The 23,759-nt window shown below is 48.7% G+C and overlaps 1 protein-coding gene across 5 annotated transcripts; it reads right to left on the bottom strand.

Moving 5' to 3' along the window:
* Positions 1-550: 550 nt before the first annotated feature.
* Positions 551-23,121, bottom strand: ZNF746 (zinc finger protein 746). 5 transcript variants are annotated; one of them, XM_032483237.1, is made up of 7 exons: positions 22,605-23,121; positions 19,370-19,669; positions 19,163-19,289; positions 18,058-18,171; positions 5,605-5,796; positions 4,992-5,117; positions 551-3,889 (listed from the first exon to the last, which is right to left on the bottom strand). In XM_032483237.1, exons 1-7 carry the CDS (start codon positions 22,626-22,628, stop codon positions 2,805-2,807), a joined length of 1,968 nt encoding a protein of 655 aa, XP_032339128.1. In that variant the 5' UTR covers positions 22,629-23,121; the 3' UTR covers positions 551-2,804. The 5 variants fall into 5 exon arrangements, with proteins under 5 accessions (XP_032339128.1, XP_032339125.1, XP_032339127.1 ...); XM_032483234.1 differs by having other exon boundaries at positions 551-3,886; positions 22,605-23,120; XM_032483236.1 differs by having other exon boundaries at positions 551-3,886; positions 19,163-19,244; positions 22,605-23,116.
* Between the last annotated feature and the right edge of the window lie 638 nt (positions 23,122-23,759).

The following is a 23,759-nucleotide window of genomic DNA, read 5'->3' as shown; positions in this document are numbered from 1 at the left end:
TTTGGCCTACGTGGGATTCTTGACAGCAGTGGCAGAGCAAGGGTGCCCAGGAAGTTTGGGGGCAGTGGTGGGGCCCCCGTTCCATGGTGCTGGTCTGCTCTCCCTGAGTGGGCACCCACTTCTGGACGTCTGAAACTGAACTCAACCTCCCCCACCCCGCTGCCTGAACCCGTCCCTCCCGAGGCCCTCTGTCCTGGAGACTGCACCCGAGCCAGACCTTAGGAGGCATCCATGTGCGAGCCACGGTAGAGGGTTCTGGCATGACATGCATGTAGTGTGTGGGCGAGGGGACTGTGACAATGCACATGAGGAATGGGGAGGGTGTGGTGGCCAGAGGAGGTGTCACGAGTTGAGCAGACACCAGAAGTGTCCTGGGTGACTTCCAAGCACTATAGACGTGTCTGGTGGGGGAGGTGGACAAGAAGAACAGGAGAGAGGTCAGGGTCGCTGAGAAGGGATGAGATGCCATGGCCTATTCCCCGTCATCTCACAACGGGCCTGGATGAGATCCAGCCCCTTCCTTCTCCATGTCCCACTCCCACGGCCTCCGTGGCAAATTCGAGTGGATTTTTATTTTACATTTTCATTTTCTTAAAAAGGCAATGATCACTACAGAAAAGACAGAAAACAAAACACGAGATAGAATGTTAACATTTGTTAACTCTGGTTGCTGGGAATAAAGGTGTCAGGTGGCCTGGTTCAAACACCATCAGACGGACTTCACTCTGAGGTCAGGATTACAGCGACTGCAGGCATCCCGGGTCCTTCTTTCTTGGCCTCTGCCCAGCCAAGAAAAGATGCGAAGAGAAAACATCCAGTATCTGTTTTCCTTTGATATTCTGCAATTTTTCTCCCAGGCCTTCCTATCTTTGCGTGCATGGTATTTTATATAAAACTAAGTGACATAAACCATGACTATATTCTGAAGCAAAGTGACTGGATGTGTTTTTATTTTCCCTCGAAGTATCTGTTTTATCTCCACAGAGTCAAACCTCTGGATTGTACCATCCCAGCTCTCAGGAAGAGGCGCCTCCCTGGGTCCGAGGCGACCTTGTGCAGGAGGGCGCTGAGAAAGCTGACCACACAGCTCCCTCAGGGATGTGCTCACAGGCATCAGCACCAAAGATGCAGGTCTAAGAACGGAACCCACCAAACCGCCTCTGTGCTGGTTAGGTTTTATTTTAACAGGATGTTTCCTCTTCATTTGTTTTTCAAAATATCAGTTATATCAATATTAGAAGTGTAAACAGGTACAAAATATACAGTACATAGAAACAATTTCCTTAACTATTCTATTGCCTAATAAAAGTACGCACAAGGGAGCTGAATGAACAGAAACCGTGGTCTTCACCGCCTCAGGGAAAACAAGTTCCCTGCGGGACAAGGAACCAGAATGGGAATGGGTACCTGTGTGGCAGGGACAGCATCGTGGTGGAATCAAGAAACCTGGACCCATTTCTGATTCCACCTTTAAGATGTCAGACCAGCAACAAGCCGGCCCTATCCCTGACCCAGCCCCGTGGCCCCCGCCCCTTCTGGGGGACGGAGCCCACATACCAAGGAGGCCAAGGCTTATTAGCTGAAGCTTGAGGCCTGGCGACTTTGCCCATGCAGATGCGGGGCAAATCTTTTAAGAGGGCAGAACGAAAAGCTTTCCTCCCTAAACTGATGTTCCAGGAGGATGAGCCGTGCCTGACCTGAGGCTCTTTCCAACTGTCAGTGCTCGCCGTGTACACGTGGTGTGAGGCTGCGACATGTCCCCTCTGAGTAACTTACATCCTCATCTCTAACGAGAAAGAACACTTGTCCTGCGTGCTTCACTAGGTAACAGTAACGATCAAACAACATTCGGTGCAAAAGTATTTGGACACTGAGAAGACACCATACAAAGATTAAAGAAAACAGGCATCTCGCTGGAGCAGGAAAGTAGCCCCCGTGGGGGCGGGCAGGCCGGGCTCTGCTCCCAGCTCTGCTGGGATGACGTGGAGGCTTCCACTGCCCCTGCCTCACCTCCGCGGCCCTGACAGTGTTTTCAGACAACTGTCCTTTATGAGGCCCAGGAGTAACGTAACAGGGCGATGGGGGAGGCAGATGGCTCGTAGCAGGGCCAGCACTTCCAGAGAGCCTTTTCAGATAAGAGGCAAGCTGAATGGATGGGCTGCTCCCGCTTGGGTCCTTCTCCCTGCCGAGGTGAGGCCGGGCATCCATAGCGCCCAGCTGGCTTCCCTCCCCAGCCTGGCCCTGGGCAGAGCCAGGTCTCAACTTCCTGGGGACTGTGTGCTCAGACCAGCCCATCCCTAGGGGTCAGTGGGGCCAGGGAGGCCCAGGTCCCTCCAAACCTGTGTCCCCAGCTGGCCAACGTCGTAGCACACTCCCTGACAGACCTGGTAAGGACACAGCCCACAACATACACGCGCGCACACGCACACACACACACACACACACACACACACACACTCCAGAAACCAAAAGTACACTATAAAGTTTGAACTGGTGCTACTACTATTTTCCAGCTTTTTCTTCAAGAATTAAAAAAAAAAAAAAAGTCTCGTAATTAAATTACTTAAAATCCTATGCTGTTCAGTTTCACAAACAGAGACTTCTACTTGGTTTAGAGGTGGAAGCTGTATTGTCTGATAGTTTCTCTTTTTCCAGTGATCAGTTCAGCGACTTGGAGGTCTGGCTCTCCCCTTGTCTCCGTTCCTGCCTCTAACCTTTTACCACCACCCTGGCGTCTGGAAAAGGGGCTTTTTACACGGGGGGCTGCAGGGGTCAAGGGGCCGGGCAGGCCCTGACCGCGGGGCTCACAGGTCCCCGCCGTCGGTGGGTCCCAGAACACTCAGGCCACAAGTCCAGTCGGTCACGAGGTCTGTGGAGGCCAAGGGTCCTTTGGAGGCGGGAGCCTTGAAGGGGTCCGGGGGGCCGGCCGGCAGCGGCGGCAGGGGCTGGCCCCGGGGCGGCTTGGCCCCGGCCGCGTGGTTGCGCTGGTGCTTGCGGAGGTGGTCCTTGCGGATGAAGCTCTTGCCGCACACAGTGCAGGTGAAGGGCCGCACGCCCGTGTGGGTTCGGTAGTGGTCGATGAGCTTGGAGCGCTCGGTGAAGCGCTTCTCGCACTCGGTGCAGGGGAAGGGCCGCTCGCCCGTGTGCAGCATGCGGTGCCGGATGAGGTGCGCGGGCCGCGTGAAGCAGCGGCCGCACTCGCCGCACCGCAGGCCGCTGCCGTCCCGCGCGCTGCCGCCGCTGCTGCCGCCCCCGCCGCCGCCGCCGCCAGCCGCCCCCGGCGCCCCGTCGGGCAGCCCGCAGCTGCGCTGGTGCGCGCTCAGGCTGACCTGCAGCTGGAAGCTCTTCCCGCACGAGGCGCAGGTGAACGGCCGCCCCCCCGGCGGGGCCGCCGGGTGCTTCTTCAGGCCCGGCTTGTGGCCGAAGCCTTTGGTCCGGCCCGGGTATTTACAGGGGTCGCTGAAGGGTCTCGGAGCCTGACCGGGGTCCAGCACGGCCTCTGCGCTGTCGGAGGACGAGTAGGGCAGACCCTCGGGCCCGGTTCTCGGGTTCAGGCTCACGGGGGGTTTACACCTGAAATTCCAGCCCCACCGGACGCCCCCAAAGAGCCAGTCCCCCGGGGGATTCTCATCTTGGGCCACCGCAGGGCTGGGCTCGCCCAGGTCGCGCTCGGGCCGGGCGGGCTCTCTCAGCCCCAGCACAGGGTCCTGGCTGGGGAAGGAGCTGCCTTGGCTCTCCCAGGCTCCCTCCTGGACAGGACTAGGGAAGAACCTCGTGGCTTGGCCAGGTCCAAACAGGGTCCCGTGGGCTTCTAGGTCAGTAGGATGCACTGGTGTGGCTACCACCTCCTCTTCCTGGACTTCTGTTTTTATCACTATTTTTACATCTGCTGAGAAAGACAGAAAGACCAGGTATCATTCTGTCCCTTTCTCCACTTAGAAAGGGAAGACCTGACTCTTTCATCCTGGCTACTCAGTGGCTGCTCGGCACCACAACCGCCACCCTGAGCCCTAGTCTCTAAGCCTCGGGATCCAGCTCAGCAGAGATCCCCAAGTGGTCACGCAGCTGCCTCAAGCTGTGGGTGAAGACACCGTGTTCCAGAACCTTCACCACCTGGTAAGCAACCATTGCATCTGCTCACCTTGGCTGTTAAGGCTAATCATGAAGTTACCCCAAGGAAGGAGCTCTGACCACTGGTGGCCATGCACCCGAGGGGCAAAAACACAGAGCTGGGTTCAGGTGAATCTGAGATTGGACCATGGCTCCCCACAGAGCAGCTGTGACTTCAGGCAAGCTCCTGTGTGAATGCCCTGTTTCACAGGGTTGTACGAAGATTAAACCAGATAACAAGTGTGAAAGCACTCAGCATGCTATTTTGCATGCAGCAAGCATTCAATAAATGTAGCCAGCTAGCTAATGACAGAAATATTAGTGAAAAAGTAAAGATGTGTTTGATTTTACCCAAATGTACTTGAATTTCACATCCTGAAGTTTTATATCAGGGATCTAGGCTTTTAGCACAATTTTGGGGTGCTAAAATATGACAGAAATTATTATTTAAAGTAATAGATAACTTTCAAAACAGAAGTAAATAGAAAACTCAGACAGAAATGTGGCCACTCTGCCCAGTTCTGGCCTTGGACACCTGTCTTTGATAGTGCTGATATCTAAGAAGCGGTTCTGGTTGGGTTGGGGTTTTTCCAGGCAGGAGAAGAGACAGGATTGCTGAGTCTGGGCAAGAAGTACATCCTCTCAAGGGATCAGCTTATCAGGATTGACTGGTTAACCCAAGGAAGGACAGTGGGAAACATGGACATGCTCAGGAAAGGCTGTTCAAGCCTAAGAGTCTAGAGGGAGATAAGCCCAGACTGGACAGAGATCTCACATCACCAGCACCTAAATGCCTGCCCGCTGGATGCCCAGGGGCCGGGGCTGAGGCAGCCCCCATGACAGACGGCAGCCTTTCCTTCCCTCCCTCTGCCACCCCGTACCTTCCGTGGAGGCGGCTGTGCTGAGCTTCAGTGTCCCGTCTGAGCACGCGGAAGAGGGGTGGTGGGGAGGGAGATCTGCCTGCCAGGAGGTGGGTGGGATAGTGGTTGAAAAGTTGGAGTGGATGCCTGCAGTGAAGAGAGAACAGAGCTGGGGGGTTAGGGAAAGAAGGGGGTGGCACCCCATGGGAGAGGTGAAGCAGGCCCACCCCGACGCCAGGGACTTTTCTGCAGGAGCTTTAAGACCCCACCTCTCCTGAACCAGTTCTCTTCTGCCTCTTCTTCGAGGTACCAGGAAGCTCAGACATTGCTGACTCATAAGCTCCTTTTTAATACGAGGCAGCTGGTGATTTAAATGCCCGGTGCTGGGGCAAGAACTGGAGTGTGGCCGGCATGGGTGAAGCCGAGAAATACCAGGACGAGAGCATCACTGGAACCCAGAGGGGCCTGCAAGATGTCACTTGGGGCTGCCTCTGCTGTAAGGTTGGAAAACTTCTAAACTGGTCAAGCCAGATGTTCCAGAACTCCACGATGCCTCCAGGAACTCCTCCTCCCAGGCCCCGCCCTCAGTCCCTGCATCTGGTGCCCGCTGTCTACTCCAGCCTCAGCCACTCACCAGAGGCAGCATCAGTAGAGACATCTCCTGCTCCGGAGTCCAGCTGGCTGAGGCCCCATGGCTCCTCCCCGATGTCTGGCTGCCCGGCTGCCCAGGCCTCCACGCCCAGGGCCTGCTGCTCCTGGAGCTGGAGCTCGCCCTCCTGCTTGATCTGCATTAAGAGGTCAGGGGCTGGAACTGGGGGCCCTGAGCCTAAGAAAAAGAGAGTGCATGAGTGACAGCATCAGGGGCCCTGGGGCGAACACACACCCAGCCAAGGAAAGGCAAAGGGGGCCTTGCAAAGGTCAAACAGCAAAAGAACCAGTTGGGAAGGGAGGGCAAGAACTCAAAGGGACTGTGGAGCCTTCTGAGCAAAGCATGAGGTCACATGGTATGAGCACATGGGTCAGGTGGGAAGAGTGAGGAACACACCTTTGCATTCTCAGGGCTGGATCTCTGGTCCATGGGCAAGACTGAGCTGCCCTGGGGAGGTCCTGCTCTCACTTTAAACACAGAAATGCTAGATAAAATCTACCCCTTATCCCCAAAACCTCACCCCTACATATGTATTTACATGAGCACAAAAGAAAGATTCCAGATGTAAGCATCAAAGAGAAAACATAAAGTCAAATCAAGAGTTCAAGCAGGAGCCAAGTGGCCCAGGGAGTTGTTGGAACAGGAAGCAGGCCTCAGGGACTGGGCTTTGATGTCCAAGTGAGGCGGGAGCAGAGCTGAGCCGCCTGCATCAGGAGCTGTGAAGCTCTGTCCCATAGGGGAGATGGGGACTAGGAAAACCCCATCCATCTGAGGGAGCTATAAGGAAGCTGCCTCTTGCCCAGGATCATGGGTGGGAAAGCCACCCATAAGAAATTAGAATCCTGTGCCCACACCAACTCCATACTACCTACATCGTGCAGAGACCCTAAGTTGAGAAATTCACAAGAAAACTGAGAGCCATTGCAACCCAGGAGACCCCCAAACAGAGGCAAATGCAAACCTGCCCCCAGAGGGCACCTCCACAACACAGGCCACAAGGGGCTCCTACTAAAGAAATCAGAAGAGGAGCCAAATGGCCTGAGAGCCACGGCAGAACTCACTCCCATAAACTACAGAAAAAAATACAGGCTGCAGGATACAGCAGCATAAGTATGCTTAAAATGTCAAAGAAATAAAGGAAGGAACAAAATCTTGAAAGCAAGAACAGGAAATTGTTTTTAAAAAGGCAGGTTTGAAAAAGAACTAAATCAACATTCTAGAAATGACAAAAGCAGTCAGGGAAATGAAAAACTCAATAGATGGCTTAACAACAGAAGAAACAGCTGCAGAGAAAATTAGTGACTTAGAAGATGTATCTGGGGAAATAGTCCAGAGTACGACACTGAGAGATAAAGAAATGAAAATGTGAAAGAGAAGTTGAGACATGGAGGATTAAACAAAAAGTTCCAACACACGTTAGGAGAAATCTCAGTAGGAGGGAATGAGAACTGGACAAGTGGCAACAGGTAAAGAAACAACGGCTGAGAATTTTCCAAAACTGAAGGCACTGTGAGCCCGAGGTTTAAAGGAATACATCAATTCCTAACTAGGAAATAAAGGAGAAAATAAACCTAGACAATTGTCATGTGAAATGAATAACAGCAAAGACACAGAGAAAACCTTAAAAGGTACTAAAGAGAAAAGAATGACATGTGGACTGAAAGCAGATCTCTTATCAGCAAGCACGAGGTCAGAAGATGGTATCTTCAAAACACTGACGGAAAACAGCTGTCAAGCTGTGAGGCTAGTATAATTCTGACTGCACATCCTAGAGAACAGTATATGAAAATTTATAATCATTTATGAACAGATATGCAAAGATGCTAAGTGAGAGAATTACAAATCAAATCCAGTAATATGTTTTCAAAAAAGACAGAGACAATACATTATGAAAAGACTGGGTTGATCCTGAGAACCCAAGGATAAGCTACCCCTGGAAAGTACAGTCACATAACTTATACACAGATTAATGGAGAAGACAATACCAATCATCTCGGTGGACACGGAAGCAGCTTTTAACTCTTCTGTTTCTTGCATACGGCTGGCTAGATGTACAGCAAACCCCTCTCAGTATAGAATGTCTAAAAATACTGGATAATGTCTAAAAATACAACATTTAAAATACTGAAGTACAGTCAGTTGTAACGTGTCAATTTCGGGTGTGCAGCATAATGTCCCAGTCATGCTAAAAATGCAACATTCTTAGAGCATGGATGGCCTAGACATACAGTAAGGAAAACAAATGGAGGTCAGAACCTCCAAGAAAACCTCAATCAACCATGGTAGATTGTGGGGCATCTCCTGCTCCCCTACTGCTGGGCTGTAATGGACTGTGCACACCTTGGGGGGAAGGGTGTGAGAAGTCTGGGGCTCAGGCAGGGTGGTGGGTTGGGCTTGAGGCCCTCCCCCCCACCTCAACCTGGGACCAAAGGGCAACGTTCCCAGTGCTCTCAACTTCACGCAAAAGTGAAAACCTGCCCTGTGGAAGGAGACTGCCTGTTCTGGCCGTGGGTCTTGGCTGAGGGGAAGAACAGTCTCTCCTGGGAGACGACACACCCCAGGTGGGTGCTCAAGGGTGTCTGGTGCCAGGTCTCACACACAGCGTGGCCCAGAAACCTCCAGGCCAAGACTGTGGAGCCCCTGGTGACCAGGAGAGGCAGACACAGATTCTCAGGATGGCATTTTAAACAGCTCTCAGGCGTTAATGAACTCACAGTTACAAACTACCACTTCAACAAGAGAACCAGCCACCTCAGCCAGGCAGTAGAAATCATAAACTGCAGTGGGCCGTAAGCCTGGCTATTGGAATTCTCATACACAAATATAAACCTTAACATACTTATAGAAATAAAAAGAGGGAGCCAGAGTATGATAAATAAGAAACTATCAAAGCTGACTAGAGAGAGGGATTTTGAAAAAGAATAAAAATAAAAATTATTTTAGAATTGCAAAATAATTGAGACTGAAAAAACCCAACCTATAGGTTAAACAACAGAAATGGAAGCAACTGGGTAGAGAAAGGTGAACCAACTAGAAGACAGAGCAAAAGAATGATTCAGAGCTCAGCAAAGGGACAGAGCTGAAGATGTGAAGAGATGTTCGAAGTTCCAGAGGCTGACATGAACAGTTGTGGAATAAAAGAGTAGAGATGGTTGGGGGGAGGCAAAATTCAATAAGACAGCATTGCAAGATTTTGCAAATTGTTGAAAAATATCAATGATTAAAGCAGGATAAAGAAAAAGAAATCCACACCTAGACATACGGTAGTAAAAGTGCAGAGCACCAAAGACAGAGAAGGCAGAGAGAAAAGGCAGGATACCCACAAGGGATAATGGCTAGACTGATAACTGACTTCTCAATAGCAGCAAGTCATCTTCAAAGGGCTAAGAGAACCCAGCCAAAAAACGAGAATTGTATCCTTCACATGTAGGACTGGAGCAAAGACATTTTCAGACACATATGAACTCATATACAGACACATGCAAACTGAGAGTTTATTACCAACAGACCTGCGGGGGTGGGGGGGGAACCAACTGCTAAAGGGTGTACTTCAGAAGATAAAAATGTCTAAGATTACCTCTAAAAGAAAAGAAATAGAACATAGAACTTCCAAACTAATTAAAAATAATAATAGTTTGAGGAGGGAAAAAATCTAAATGAATAATTCTCAAGGGAGGAGTGGGAAAAAAAGAAATACAGAAAAGGCAGGGTAAGGTCTCACAGCACAATGTAAGATGGTGGCTTAGAAGCCAAACACACTAGTGACCACGGTCAATGCCAGTGATCTAGACCAGCGCCGTCCCGAGGTCGAGGAGGGTCACATACCTAACTGTAGGTTTTATAGTAGCTACATTAAAAAAGTAAAAAGAAACAGGTGAAATAATTGTGACAATATGTTTTATTTAACTCAATCTACTCGAAGTATTCATTTAAACATATATGCATATCATCTTTACAGCACTTTTTAAGTGTTTAGTTCTCACATGGGGCTGGTGCCTACGGTTCTGGACATTTCACAGTTAAAGATGATTGGACTGAAAACAAACAAGAAACCTAGCTATATTCTATTTTCAAGAGACACACCTAAGTCAGAAGGATGCAAAAGCAATGTGAGAGAGTAAGATATGCCAAGGCAAATAAACAGACTTTTTAAAAAAGATGTGGTGATATCGTATCAGATGAAATAGACTTTAAAAAGAAAAATCGTCATGGAAATAAAAAAGAATAACTGTGCAATGGTAAACTGACCGGAAAGATAAAATAGTTCTGTTTTTAATCTAATAATATAGCTTCAAAATCATAAAGCAAAACTGACAGTACTCCAGGAGAATGAGCAAACCCGCCTTTTCAGTGGGGGATCTGGCACACCACTCTCCATAACAGATAAATCAAGCCAACCAAAGAAGACAGGAAATCTGAACAATACTATTAACAAACTATTAACAAAAAAATGGACATAAGTAGAGTCTAAAGACAAGGAAAACACAAGCTTTTCAAGCCATACAAAACATTAAGGAAAAAAAAGAACACTTTCTAAGACATAAAACAAACTTCAGTAAATTTTAAAAGATTAGTATTTCACACACCTGTTCTCTAACTATAACACCATTAAGTTAGAAATCAGGAACAGGTACTAAAACTTACAACACACACATGTGTATGTATATATACGTACATATTTGCTTTCTAAATGATCCAAGGCTCTAAGGACAGATCACAATGAAAACGAGAAGCTATTTGGAACCCAGTGCTAGTGAAAATATTATTTATCAAAATGTGTGAGCTGCGTCTGCATGGTACTTAAAGGAAATTTTATAGCTTCATATGTTTATATTAAAAATGAGGAAACAGGTTGAAAATTAATGGGTCAAGAAGTCAATGCAAAATGTTAGAAATAATACCACCAACAAAACATTTAAAAAGTAAAAAGAAAGGAAATACCATGAGAGTGTAAATTAATAAAAGAAGAAACAAAGATGGAATACAGAGAATCCAAAGTTGGTTCTTTGGAAAGGGTATTGGCCGATACATCTCTAGCCAGATTATCAAGATAAAAGGAGAGAGCACCAATAATCAACATGAAGAATGAAAAGGAACTTAATTATAAACACAGATTAAAAACACAGAATATCATGAATGCTATCCAAGAAACCTGAAACCTCTGGGGGAATGGAAAAATTCCTTAGAAAAACTAGAACTTGCCAAAACTGACTAAAGGAAAAATAGAAAAGTTGAATAGTCCTATAACTATTAAAGAACTCAAATTAGTAGACAAAAATCTCCCCCACAAAGAAGAACATTCAAGGAAAAGATAATTCCAATGCTACACAAACTCTGAGCAAATACATCATAACTTATTACTTTATTATCAAAGCCAGACGAGAAAGGAAAATTATAGGTTAGTCTCACTTATGAACAAAGATTCCAAAGTCCTAAACAAAAAGAAGAGATTGCTAAATCCAGCAATGTAAATAATGGAATATGACTAAGTTAGCTTTTTCCAATATTGCAAGGTTGGTTCAACATTAGATAACAAGCTACTTTACCACATTGGCAGGTTAAAGACGAAAAATCATATAATCATCTCAATAGACACCAAAAGAGCATTCCATAGAAATTCAACAGCTATTCCTGTTAGAAACATCTAGTCAACCAGATACACAGGAAACTTTTTTTTAACCTGATAAACGAAACTTTTAACAAATATTAGACTCAATGTGAAAAGTTAAAAAAAGCATCCTCTTTCACATTGTGAACCAATGGATACCTGTTGTCATCACTTCTATTTAAGGATTTTCTAGGAGTTCTCAGGCAGCACAATAAAACAAGAGAAAAATAAACCACCAAGATATAAAAAGAAACAAAAAATTCTTATTACTTATAAGGGATACAATTATCTTTTCAGAAAACCTGAGAATCATCAGATACTTATTAGAAAAGTTATTAGCATTAATGGGAATTTTGGCAAGGTTCCTAGGTAGAAATATCAATAAATAAGAGACAATTGCATTTTTGTTTACTCTTAGGGTTTTAAGGCAACCCATCAATTACCATTTTTCTTCCCTGTCGTATATATTAACAAACAGAAATAAAACAAAAGAGGAAGGCTGGTGAGGGTAAACTCTTTTTATTACTGATAAATGAGGATACCTGTGGGCAAGAGGGGTCCACAGCACTGACCCTAGATCAGGGAGTCACCCACCGGACCCCGGGGGAGGATGCTCTCCCAAGCAGAGCAGCAGAGGCCGCCTGTCCCCGGGGGGCAGGCAGCTGCCCAAGGGAAGAAGGTTGGGCAAGCACTGTGATTGTCCAACCCTTGCTCCCAGACTCTCCGATGTGTCCTTGGTGGGACCCTTGGGGAGTGCCCAGCTGCGTGAAAGAAAATGTGCCTTAAAAAGAGGCACAACTGATAATAGCAATTTTTTAAAAATGCAAAGAGCCCAGGTATAGCCAACAAAAAAAGTACAAGACCTTTTCTTGAGAAAGTTATAAAACTTCACTGAGACATTACAGGTGAGCTAAAAGGAAGGACTTAACAATATTCACAAGTAACATCCTTAATAATGGGTCAATTCTCTTCAAAATGACCAGCAGAATAATGGCAATTCCAACCACAACCCCATGAGGACTTTTCATGAAACTTGATAAGGCAATGGGGGAGTTTACCTGAAGAGCAAAGGACAAGAAGACCCAGAGTGCCAGTGATGAAGTACCAGGGTCCCAACCCCTACTGCCACAAAAATCCTTTCCAGGTGGATTAGGAACTTGAATGTGAAAGGCAACACTTTTAGAAGAAAACATGAGATGGTGAATTATGACCTTGAGGTAGTGGAAAACTTAATTGTGTAAGACACCATAAAGGTAAAATTTAGGAAGTCCAAGTATGTTAAAATTAAAAGCGTCTGCTCTTTAAAACATAACATAAACAGAGAAGATATCAGCAATATTTTTCCAACAAAAACATTAATATTCAGAATAGTAAAGAACTCTCACAAATCAATACCTACAGGGAAAACAAAAGGAAAATGGACAAAAGACATAAATAGGCGTTTCACAGAAGAGGAAAGACAAGAGGCCCATAACAGGATAAAGTGTTAAATCTCATTAATTAGGAGGATGCACATTTTGAACTACAAATTTTAAACCATTTCATTTCAACCAAATGTGCAGAAGTTAAAACGTAGGGCATTTCCAGGGCTGGTGAGGACGGGGTGCAGCAGGAACCCTGGCACTGCTGGTGGGCGCTGGCTGGTACCACCACTTTAGAGAACATTTAGATGTTACCTGGAAAATTCAAACATGCACTTTCCTATGACCCAGCAGCCCTGCTCCTGGGTCTATACCTAGAGAAACTTCTACACATGCATAAGGATTGCCACAACAGCATTGTTCCTGAAAGCAAAAAAGTTAAAGACAACACAAACACACATCTATTGTAGAAGGAATAAATGCATTGTGTTATATTCATAAAACAAACTCTTGAAGCGGTGAAAATCATCAAAATGAATGAATTACAGTACACTACATTGACATGGGTGACTCTCAAAAACAAAGTCAAGGGAAAAAAGTAAGTTAAAGAAGAATGTATATAGTATGATCTCATTCATAAAAAGTTTAAAAACAGGTTAAAATAAACAATTTTAGGCATATATATACATAGGTAATAAAAATGTAAAGAAATGCAAGGGACTGATCTCATCTACCTGAATTTTATGTGTTTCTGTGAGAGGAAGGGAGGGGTAGGGGACCTGGGAAGGACAGTGGGGTCTTCCAAGGTTCTGGTCTATTTCTTATGCTGGGAGTTGGGAAATGGGTGTTTACTATCATTCTCTAAACTTTATGTATTTTGTTTATGTTATGTATTTTCTTCTGCATTTTTTTTTGTTTATGTTAGGTATAATATACAGTGACAATGTACTAAAGAAATAAAACAATATTAAAAAAGAAAAAACAACATTTGATACAGTATAACATTTGTTCACGATTAAAAACTGTAGCCAAAAGTGGAAGGAAACGTCTTTAAACTAATGCTATCTTCAAAAGTCTATGGCAAAAATCATCCTAAATGCTGAAACTCTGGAAGCATCCCACAGACAAGGAGGCCAGCTACTGGTACCTATCACGGCTTCTATCGAACCATGTCCAAGCTCCAATGCTAAACAAGAAAAATAAGTTTACAAAAATATGAAAAGAAGAGGCAACTTGTGTGGTATCTGTGGAGGGTACAATGTCTATATAAAAAAACCCAAGAGAATCTAAGTTGACAAGTCGATAGAAGTAATAAGAGAGTTTTACTAAACAAAGTCAACAGCATAACTGCCCACCTGCAACAACTATTTAAAACGTGTAATTAATTTAAAAATCCCATTCACAATAGAAACAACAATGATCACAGAAAATTCTAAAGCCTTTTTCAGGCACACACAGAAGGCTTCAATAAACAAGTCTTCCCGTGGACAGAGGGGCTCAATATTACGATGAGGGTAATTCTCTAGAAATGAAATTATAAAGGAAACGCAATTCCAATCAAAATTCCAACAGGATTTCTGAGAACCTGACATACAGATTCCGAAATTCACACAGAAGAACAAAGGTCCAAGAATAGCCAAGATCAGTTTAGAAGGGCATGTAGGGAAAGCTTAGTCTACTAGGTATCAAGGCTTATTATGAAACTAGCACAGTCAGTGTTGGTGCAGAGATAGACAAAGAGACCAAAGAAATGAGTAAAGAGCCCAGGAACGGCACATACGTGTCTGGAAACCCAGTTCATGACCCAACTGGCATTACAAATCATTGGAGAAAAGGAAGAATATCCACGAAACTTTGCTAGAAAATCAGATGGCCTTGTGGGGATTCTTTTTTTAAAATTCTCCCATGCAACCTACACAAATATTAATTCTACTTGGACTGAAGACTTAAATGTGAAAAGCAAAATTGGAGTGAGGCAGGAAAGGATATTCTGAGATAGAAAAAACACAGATCATAAAGGAAAAGACTGGTATGTATGACTCTACCAAAAATTAAAACTTCTATCCAAGAACCACAAAGTTACAAGAACTGCCACAGACTGGGAGAAGATACTGTAATGCAAATACCAGACAAAAGGTTAGTATCCAGAACTACATAAAGTCCAGAACCAGTACGAAAATGAAAAACAACAGTAGGAAAACAGAAAGATAATTCAATGGAGAATAAACCAAACAAACATATGAGGGCGATGCTCCGCCTCACTAACAGTCGGGGAAGTGCAAGTTAAAACAAGATACCGTTTCCCTTCCATCAGACTGGCAAACGTCTCATTCTGAAAAGGGGCAAGGATGTAAGAAAGCAGGTACTTCCTTACTGCTGGGGAGTATGTAAGCCAGCGTCCCCACGGGGAGGGGGACCTGGCAATGACAGAGGTGCAGACAGGCACGCCCTCCACGCTGGGATTCCACCCCCAGGTCTGTTCCCTAGAGAGACATCAGCGCACATACCCAAAGAGACGTGTTTAGGAATGCTCACTCTAGTACCACTTGTGCATGAAAAGTTAGAAACAGTTTAAGTGCAACTCAACGGAGGAATGGATACTAAATTGTAATACAGTTACTTCTGGAATATTGAGCATCTGTTAAAATGAACGAATTTGATTTATAAGCATCAACAGCGATAAATATGAATTACAGAATACTGAGTCATAAATATAATGACATTTATGAGATTTTTCAAAACACACAGAACCATAGTCTATCTTGTTTATGGCTACGTATGTACATAATAGAAGTTTTAAAATGTGGATGGACAGAAAGGACAAACATCAACTTCAGGACAACTGGTTATCCTGGGGAAAAATGAGACTAGGAGAGCTAAAAGGAATTTAAATTGTATCAGAAATACATTATTTCATACACACATACACACAATTTAAATTATGAAACAGAGCATACATTCAACAAATATTTATTAAATTCCTACTCTCTGCTAAGCAGTATTCTAGGAGCCCAGAATGATTATATGAAGGAAACTGAAGTTCTTGTCCTCTTGAAATTTACATCTTAATGGAGGTGGGGGTAGTGACCACACACACACAAATCTATAAATATGAAACATAATCTATAAATATAAAATTTATAACATTTCTATATATGTAATATCTATGTCTATATAAAATCTATAAATATAAAATCTACAATAATCTAAACTATGAAATATACATAATAGGTGATGATATCTGATATGGAACAAACTAAAGCAGGAAAGGGGGAGGGGCTGGCATTTTAAACAGAGTGATCAGGGAAAGTCATATTTAAGCAGAGACCTGAAGGAGGTAATGGATTGAGCCCAGGAAAGACCTGAAGAGCATTCCTGGCAGAGGGCACTGCCAAGTGCACATGCTCGGAGGCAGAACAAAGAATGCAGGACCTATGAGAGTGAGCAAAGGGGTCACTGTCTGCTGGGTGGAGAACAGACGCTGGAGGATTAGGGCAGGACCCAGGCGACATGTGACCTGCAAGGAGGTGCCTGCAGTAATCTAAGGGGAAACAATGGGCCTGGGGGACAGAGAGGAGCAGTGAGCAGGAGAGTCTGGAAGGGAGTGCTGGGAGGGTTTCCCGATGGGGTGGAAGGGGGTGTGAGAGAGGGTCAGAGATGGCTTCTGGGTTTGGGGCCTGTAGCTGCAGGATGGAGGCGTCCCCCTGCAGCAGGAAGGTGGGCGGGAGGAGCAGGTTCTGATGGGAAGATGAGGAGCTCGGGGAGGCTCGTGATCCATACAGGACGTCCGTCAGCTGTGGAGACAGACAGGGCAGTGGCTGTGCAGAATTCAGGGGAAAAGTCCTGGCAAGAGACCACCCACCGGGATGATGGAGTGCGGGCGCAGGAGGAGGAGGGGGAGGTCTGAGTTCAGAAAAAGTGGCAGGAAATAGCAAAAGAAAGGTGGCCGTTGAAGTGGGAGGAAAACCAGGGAAGGCAATAATGAGACGCAAGGACACAAGTGCCCTCCAGGGAAGGGTAAGAGGGCAGGAAAGGGGAGGAACCCGGGCACACAGTGCCCGGGGAGAACCAGGTCCCCACTGAGCAGGAACGGCCGGGAACCTCAGGGAAGAGGCTGAGGATTTGGCGGTCTTGCCGAGAACTGAGTTCCACAGAGCACAGTGGGAAGATTTAAGGGTTGAAGAGAAGTGGGCAAGGAGGTCTGACAGGGGCTGCACCAAGCCCAGAGCAGGTGAAGACAGCCAGGGGTCCGGGGCAGGCGAGGAGGGAGGCCACCCGCGATTCCTGCTGGTGGCCCTCAGGGTGGAGAGGGGAGCTGTGAGTGTCGGAGGGGAGGCCTTGGCGAGGGTCTCACCAGAAGCCAGCACATTTCCACACTCCTACTTATTCTATTAACTGTGGGGGGGAAGCCAGGGAGGCCTCCAAACAGATGAAATAAATACAATAAAAAAACCCCACTGGGAACCTCCCACCCAAGATAAGAGACGCTGGCAGCCCCACGTGTCATAACCGTCTTTTCCTCCCAGCAGCAGTCTGCTCCTGGTCAGTTTCTGCCCTCTAGTTTCCAGCACTGTCCTTGGCACCTAGGAGATGCTCGGAATAGGTCTGCTGAACTGAATTGGTAAATGCTTTCCTGAACACTGACAGTACGGTTGGTTCTGCGCGTGGCCTGCCCTGCGTAAAGGGAGAGGTCTAAATGCAAGGAAACAGCAAACACTGAAGACACATTCTGTGAATCACAAATAAACACGTAAGACTTTTCAGAAATGTAGGTGTTCAGATGAAAGGGGAACCCAAGGCAGGTGGCGCAGACAAAGGGGTCTTGGGAGGAAGAAGGCTGAGTCCACAGAGGCGGGGTCTCCCTGGTTAAGTGACAGACACTTGCTGACCCCAACCCAGCAAGGTCTTCACGTCAGTCATCTGGCTTTTCTCACATGTCCACCTGTCCTTTCCTTAACTTTCAAAGGTGCTGAGTGGCCCAAGAAAATCTGAGACTGTGGTATCAGGTATCCAGATTCACCTTAAATAAATCTGTGGTTCTAATCATATTGAAACGTGGCTAACCAATGCGTTAATGTTCTGTGACTACTAATGGATGTAAATGATATTTGGTTTTCGGGTGGAGGCAGGCTGACTTTTTGCAAAGCTCTGAATGAATTAAATTTTGTCTTTATTACCTTCTACCTTCCTGTCCGTGTCTTTCTCTCTCTTCCCCTAATTCTGTGCCACTGGCACTGTCTCTTTCCTAAAAGACTAGGTTTGCTGCCTGTTTCTACGCTGGAAAGTGTTCCTGGAGTGTTAGCTGAACAGGCCATAGGTCATGATTCAACTATTAAAAAACTTAAGATTTAAACCCTGACATTTTTCCTTGGCTCTCCCTGGAAAGAAGGTCATGCCCTTCCTGGCCCTTTACTTTTCTGTTTCTATCTGATCTCCTGCCGGCTCCCTGCCCTTCTCCCAACCCCTCACCTGGACTCGGGTCCACTGGAACATCTGGAACCTTCGGGCCAGGGCGACGCCAGCTGCACGGCTCCTTCCCCTGTTCAATCTGGGAGAGGACCTCGGGCTTGGAGATGGCGTAATCTGAGGAGAGACAGCAAGGTCAGCTCATGCCATGTTCCATTCAGAGCCTGGGGAACCCCGATGGCCTAGAAACTACATTTCTTGATTGGTATAGGACAGTGGTTCTCAACCATGGGCAATTTTGTCTCCCAGGGGACATTGGTCAAAGTCTGGAGACATGTTTGGTTGTCAAGACTCGGGGCCAGGGGAGAGGTGCTAATGGCATCTGCCGGGAAGAGGCTAGGGATGCTGTGGAACATCCTACAAGGCACAGGACAGTCCCCAAACAGACTCTCCTCTTGCCCAAAATGTCAGTCCTGAGTTGGAGAAACTCTGGAAAAGGGTCTTCACAGTAAGAAGCAGGGCATTTCTGCAAAGTGAAATATATCACTCCTGCACCTGCTCCCCACTTCACTAGGCACACCTTACTGCCTTCAGACTTGGGGTCACACAGATCCCATCCCCAAAGGCAATAAGCCCAGGAAGAAACAGTCCAGGCCTTCTTGGGGGTATCACATGAGGAGGGCAGCAGCAGCCCCAGGCTCTGGGGAAGCCGTGAGGTGTGAAGACAGCACCAGCTGTGAGAAGCATGGTCTGCCCGTAATCACCACTGACCCAGAGGAGTGACATGATCAAGGCCTCAGGTCTCCGTAAGAGAAGGCTGTAAGAAAAAGGCTTTCCTAGATGTGGGTCGGTCATACACTGGATCTGAGAGGGCGGGAGCCTTCTCTGCTCCATTTCTCAGCGGGAGAACAGACCGTCTGTGCTCCGAGCCTGGTTAGAAGAGGGGCTACCACGCCTCTCGGTCTGGTGACCCATGAACTTCACCATGCAGAAGGCAGCTTCTGACTCAGTCACCCAGGGCTCATCTTCAGTGAGAGGAGGAGATAACTGTGTGATGTCAAGGTTCCCAGTGATTTACAGATCCTTGCGATAAAAACCACCAGCATGAAGAGAGAGGTCGAGGGCTCCCCAAATCACATTTAACTGAGCAACGAGCCTCAGGCCTTACCCAGGGAGACCAGCGTCTCATAGTTGCCCCGCATCACATGCTTGTACAGCTCCTTCTGCCACTCATCCAGCTTCCCCCACTCCTGCTCAGAGAAATACATGGCCATGTCATCAAAGGTCATGGGCACCTGGAACCACAGGGTCACGCACGCTCATGCACTCACAGTGGCGACCTCAGGCTGTCCCACCCCAGGTGCCCCGGGGTTACCTTGGGGGCCTCCCCCTTGCTGCCCGGGGGCAGCCGCAGGATCCAGAAGTTCCTGTTCCGCAGCAGGTTCTCCATGTTCTCCAGCCGCCTCTGCAGCAGCCCGTACTCCTGCAGCAGGGTGCCCAGCACGGCCCACTTGCCCTCCAGCTGGTTCCCGAACTCCACGGCCGTCTTCTCGCAGTCGGCCAGCTTCTTCTCGGCCATCCCGGTTCGACCTTCTAGGGAAAGCAAGCGGGCAGCCTGCGATTCGATCTTCCTCTCCATGGCCTGAATTGTAGCTGCCATTGTCCATGGAGAAATCTTTCAGAAACAGAGAGAAGACCAGCGTCAGTCATTTCACCCACCGTGTTCCTTGAGCCCGTCTCCCCTAGGCATCGGGGGTCTGGGCTGGGAGCGGGGAGCACACAAGTGGGAAGCGGGGACGTCCTGGGCCACGTGCGAGATCTCAGCCTGGCTACCAGCTCCTCTGGGCATCTTAGACACCGCCTGCATCTAGGCAGGCGCCTTCCCAATCACGTGCAATCATCGTGCAGACTCCAGTCACGGCACTCACCGCCCTGTACAGTAACCTCCCGCCTCTGCTTCTACGAGCTCTCTGAAGGCAGTCCTGCATCTTTTCACAGCAGTCAGTGGCCCAGGGTAGGTGCTCAGTGCAATTTTGCTAAATAACAGTCACTTAGAACTGCTGGGGTGTTTGAGTGGAGAAATAGTAAACTGCAGATTTACTAGAGCCCAGCCAGCACCTCCCATCATAATCGCACAGGATCTGTCTACTGATGATGACCTAGCAAAAAAAACAGCTGGTTCACTGAAACGACACAAACATGAGTGTTGCTCAATTGCTTTTTTAAAAAAGCATCTCGTGTCTCTTTAATAAATGTAAAAAGCTAATGACTAATTCGTCTCCCCCACCAGGACCATCTGATGTTCTCCCCTCCCCAGTCATCCCCTCAAAACTAAAAATCACCGTAACTACAAATCTCTCCCAGCCAAGAGTTAGACTTTTTAATACCACATGCGCCCCCTGCCCTTGTGAGACTGACTTTTTCTCTTTACTGTTCCCACCCCTCCCAAAGGGAGAATTATGGTCTCAGACATTTTGTAGCTGCCCCGGGATCAGTGACACAGCTTACAGACTGGTGAGGAAGACATATGGCATTAAGGACAGACTTTTAAACATGCGGCAACCACCATAAAGACCTGGAGATTCCCCTAGGGACTTCACTGAAACTGGAAAGTTCACACAGTGGCTTGGATGGCCAGCAGTTGGGGACACTGAGGCAAGGGCACATTTTGCTTTGGGTGGGGCTGGACACCTTCCCCCTCATCTGAAGGTGGGTCAGAGAAGGAGTCCTGTATTTGTCCCTTCTTCTGGCAGTGCCTGAGGATCAGTGGTACCTTATGGCATTCAGAAAATTATTCCTGAACAAATGTTTGGTGACTATTTGCAAAATAAAGAAGTGACTAGTAGGAACCAGTGTGGATTCACTTAGAGGTTACTGAGAACATGGGTGGACACCTCAGAAAACAGAGACAGGAGGGTTTGAGCAGTGGGGGGAAAATCGCTTAAGGATGGAGCGTCAGGGATTCTGTGGCTAAATGTTTGGAAGGCAGCTGGACCAGATGACCTCTGACCTGAAGAAGGAAGGGCTTGAGATAGGTCTCAGAGGATGGGGAGGAGCTGGACTGGCAGAGAAACAACTGGATGTGGGTGGTACTGTTACTCAGAGGTAGATGGTTCTGCCCTGAGGCTGCAGGCACTGCACTGGGCTGGCACCTTGTGCTGGCTCAGCCCTGCCCTTGGGTGCCAGGCCACGCTCCTTCCCTTCCCCTCATTCCTCCTCTTGATCCATCCCTGCATACGTCCCCAGCCTCTAAACCTTTGCTTCAGAAGTGTCTTTCCACTTTATGACCCAGCTCCCCAGCCACTGAAATCCTACTCAGCCTGCCAGAGCATCTGACTGCCATTATGACAGTCTCTGTGTTGCAGGAAGAGGACATGTGCGTAAACTCTGATCTTATAAACAGTAAGGCTCACACCGTCTTCTCACATTTCGGTGGAGCTAGGGAGCCTCATGAAAGGTCATCACACTATTTGATGGGAGGTAGTGGCTGTTTCTGCTCAAGCTCAGCTCCTTTTTGAACGGTGGGTGGACAAGTTGGGGCTGTCCTCAATCTCCTGCCAGGGAAGCGGAAACTCTGCTTGAGAGCAGGGGATGGTAAGAGAACTCCAAATCCTTCAATGGCTCCCGGCCCCTGTGATGAAGTCCAGGCATTCAAACCCCTTCCAACTCTCCCTGCAGCCTCCTCTCCCACTGCCTCCCTACCAAAACCATCTTTTCTAGGCAAACGTCCTCCTTTCCATTCCTTAAACTTCCCTGCACTGCTTGTCTCTGTGCTCAAGCCTCCTCCCTACGTGAAAAGCCCCACCGGTCCAGCTCAGCCTGATGAAATCCTAGCCTTCCCTAAAAGCCCAGCTCAAATCTCAGCAGCCCGGGCCAGGAAGGTGCACTCACCTCTTTCTGTTTTGCTTTACCATGACCAGTGTACCTTTCTGCTTCCCCCAACGTGCAACGTGTCCCTGAACACAGACCCTGTCTTTCCACACACTTTCTAGCTGTGCGATTCAGGACAAGTTAACTTCTCTAGGCCTCCGGGTTTTCTTTTCCATGACCTAGCCCCTCCAGGTTTGTTGTGAGGACAAAATCATGCCTAACCGGGCTGCTGCCACGCCTGCCTCTACAAATGGGAGCAGCTGTCTTCCGCCCCGACCCCAGCGAGCTGGGCACTCAAAGGGTACTCGGTGCCTGCGGAACCGAAGCCGCTCCGGACACCTCCCAGGTGCCACCAGGCCGCTGGGGGGAGCTGGGGGGTAGGGAACGCAGGGCTGAGCGGGGGGCAGAGAAAGGGGACGCGGGGCGGGGGACGCCGAGATGAGGGGGCCAGCGGATGGGGCGGGGGCAGGAAGCCCCGGAGGGCAGCAGGAACTCGGCGTGGGGCGGCCTCTGGTGTGGGGACGGCCGGTTCCGCCCTGCTCAGGCTCAGCCCGGAACGAGGGGCCCGGCCGGCGGGCGCCGTAGGCCCCAGCGGACCCCGCGTCCCGCTCGCCGGAGCCCCAGGCCTGGCGGCCCGGCCCGTTCCCCGGAGCCCCTCCCCAGGGCCTGCGGCGCCGTGTGCTGGGCCCGGGCCGCCCCGGCCCCGAGTCCGCGCGTCCGTGCGCGCGGGCCGCCCTTACCGGAGCCGCGGCCGCCTCGGCCATGGCCCTGCGCTGTCCGGCCCGGCCCGGAGGAAGTCGCCGCCGCCGCCGCCGCCGCCGCCGCCGCCGCTGCCGCGCGCGGCCCCACGCACGCCGGCCCCCGGCCTCTCCGCAGGCGGCGCCCGCCCGGCCCTGCCTTCCCCGCCCGCGTCGCCGCGCTCCTCGCTGGCCGGCCCGCGCCGCTCCGCCCGCAGACGCGCCGCCGCCGTCAGCGCCCGGCCGGTCCACACTGCATCCTGGGAGCCGGCGCAGGCCCGTGAGGCTTCCTGGAGGCAGCGCGGCCGCACAGCCCCACCTGCAGCCCGGAGAGGCGAACGGCAGGCGCGGCGCCCGCCCCCGCTCCGCCCCGCCCCGCGGCCGCCGGCCTCCCGACCCACCGGCCCAGCAAGCCCCCGAACCGCCGACTCGCCGACCTACCGGGCTCCTGACCCGCCGATCCCCCGATCCCCCGATCCCCAGACCCACCGACCACGGCCGGGCCCGCGCTGAGTCACAGCCTGGACTCAGCGCCCGACCTGCCGCCGGCCCCGAGAGCCTGGGGCTTTGGTCCCCTGAGCCCCGAGGGACTCGGTGACCAAAAATAATCTTCCCGCTCCGAGACCAGCCGGGCCGCCCCCAGGGACCCCGGCGACAGCGGCCGCTTCCCCTGCGAACCCCAGGAGACCCGCGCCTTCTCGCCAAGGGCGCCCGCCACGTCGTCTCTGCTGCTTTAGGTCCTGCAGGGCCATTTGGGCTTCTTGTGTGTTTACTTGGACAGTTGTACATGTCTACTTTTGATTTGAAATGAGAGGAAAAAAAAAGGAATATAGTTCACTAAATTCCGGTAGGCGGCCGCTTAGAACTCTGTATAACGTGTGGATTACCTATAAATATTTTTGATGGGGTGAACAACGGAACACAATGCCATCACTTAAAAATTATTTTGGTGAAGAGCGTGGTGTGGGAAGATGTTCATGATATTTTAGAAGACTGTCCAGAATAGATTTATATATATATAAAACCATTGGAAGGTTTGGAAGCATATAGTCTAAGTTTTCTGAGACCACAAGCCATTTTTATACCTTTTCTAACTCAATTTTTAAAAATTTTGTAATAAGAACATTAATAGTTTATAATATTTTGTAATAACAAGAA

The sequence above is a fragment of the Camelus ferus genome, chromosome 7 (genome assembly GCF_009834535.1).
Source record: "Camelus ferus isolate YT-003-E chromosome 7, BCGSAC_Cfer_1.0, whole genome shotgun sequence".
In the NCBI taxonomy this organism is placed as follows: Eukaryota; Metazoa; Chordata; class Mammalia; order Artiodactyla; family Camelidae; genus Camelus; species Camelus ferus.
This window is presented reverse-complemented; position numbering and strand designations above follow the sequence as displayed.

Coding starts and splice junctions, on each gene's coding strand:
- ZNF746 (XM_032483237.1), bottom strand. CDS start 22,628: ATGGCCGAGGCGGCCGCGGCTCCG. Junction 19,670..22,604: donor CCGAGGCGGCCGCGGCTCCG/GTAAGGGCGGCC, acceptor TGTTTCTGAAAG/ATTTCTCCATGGACAATGGC. Junction 5,118..5,604: donor CTCTACTGATGCTGCCTCTG/GTGAGTGGCTGA, acceptor TCTTCACTGCAG/GCATCCACTCCAACTTTTCA.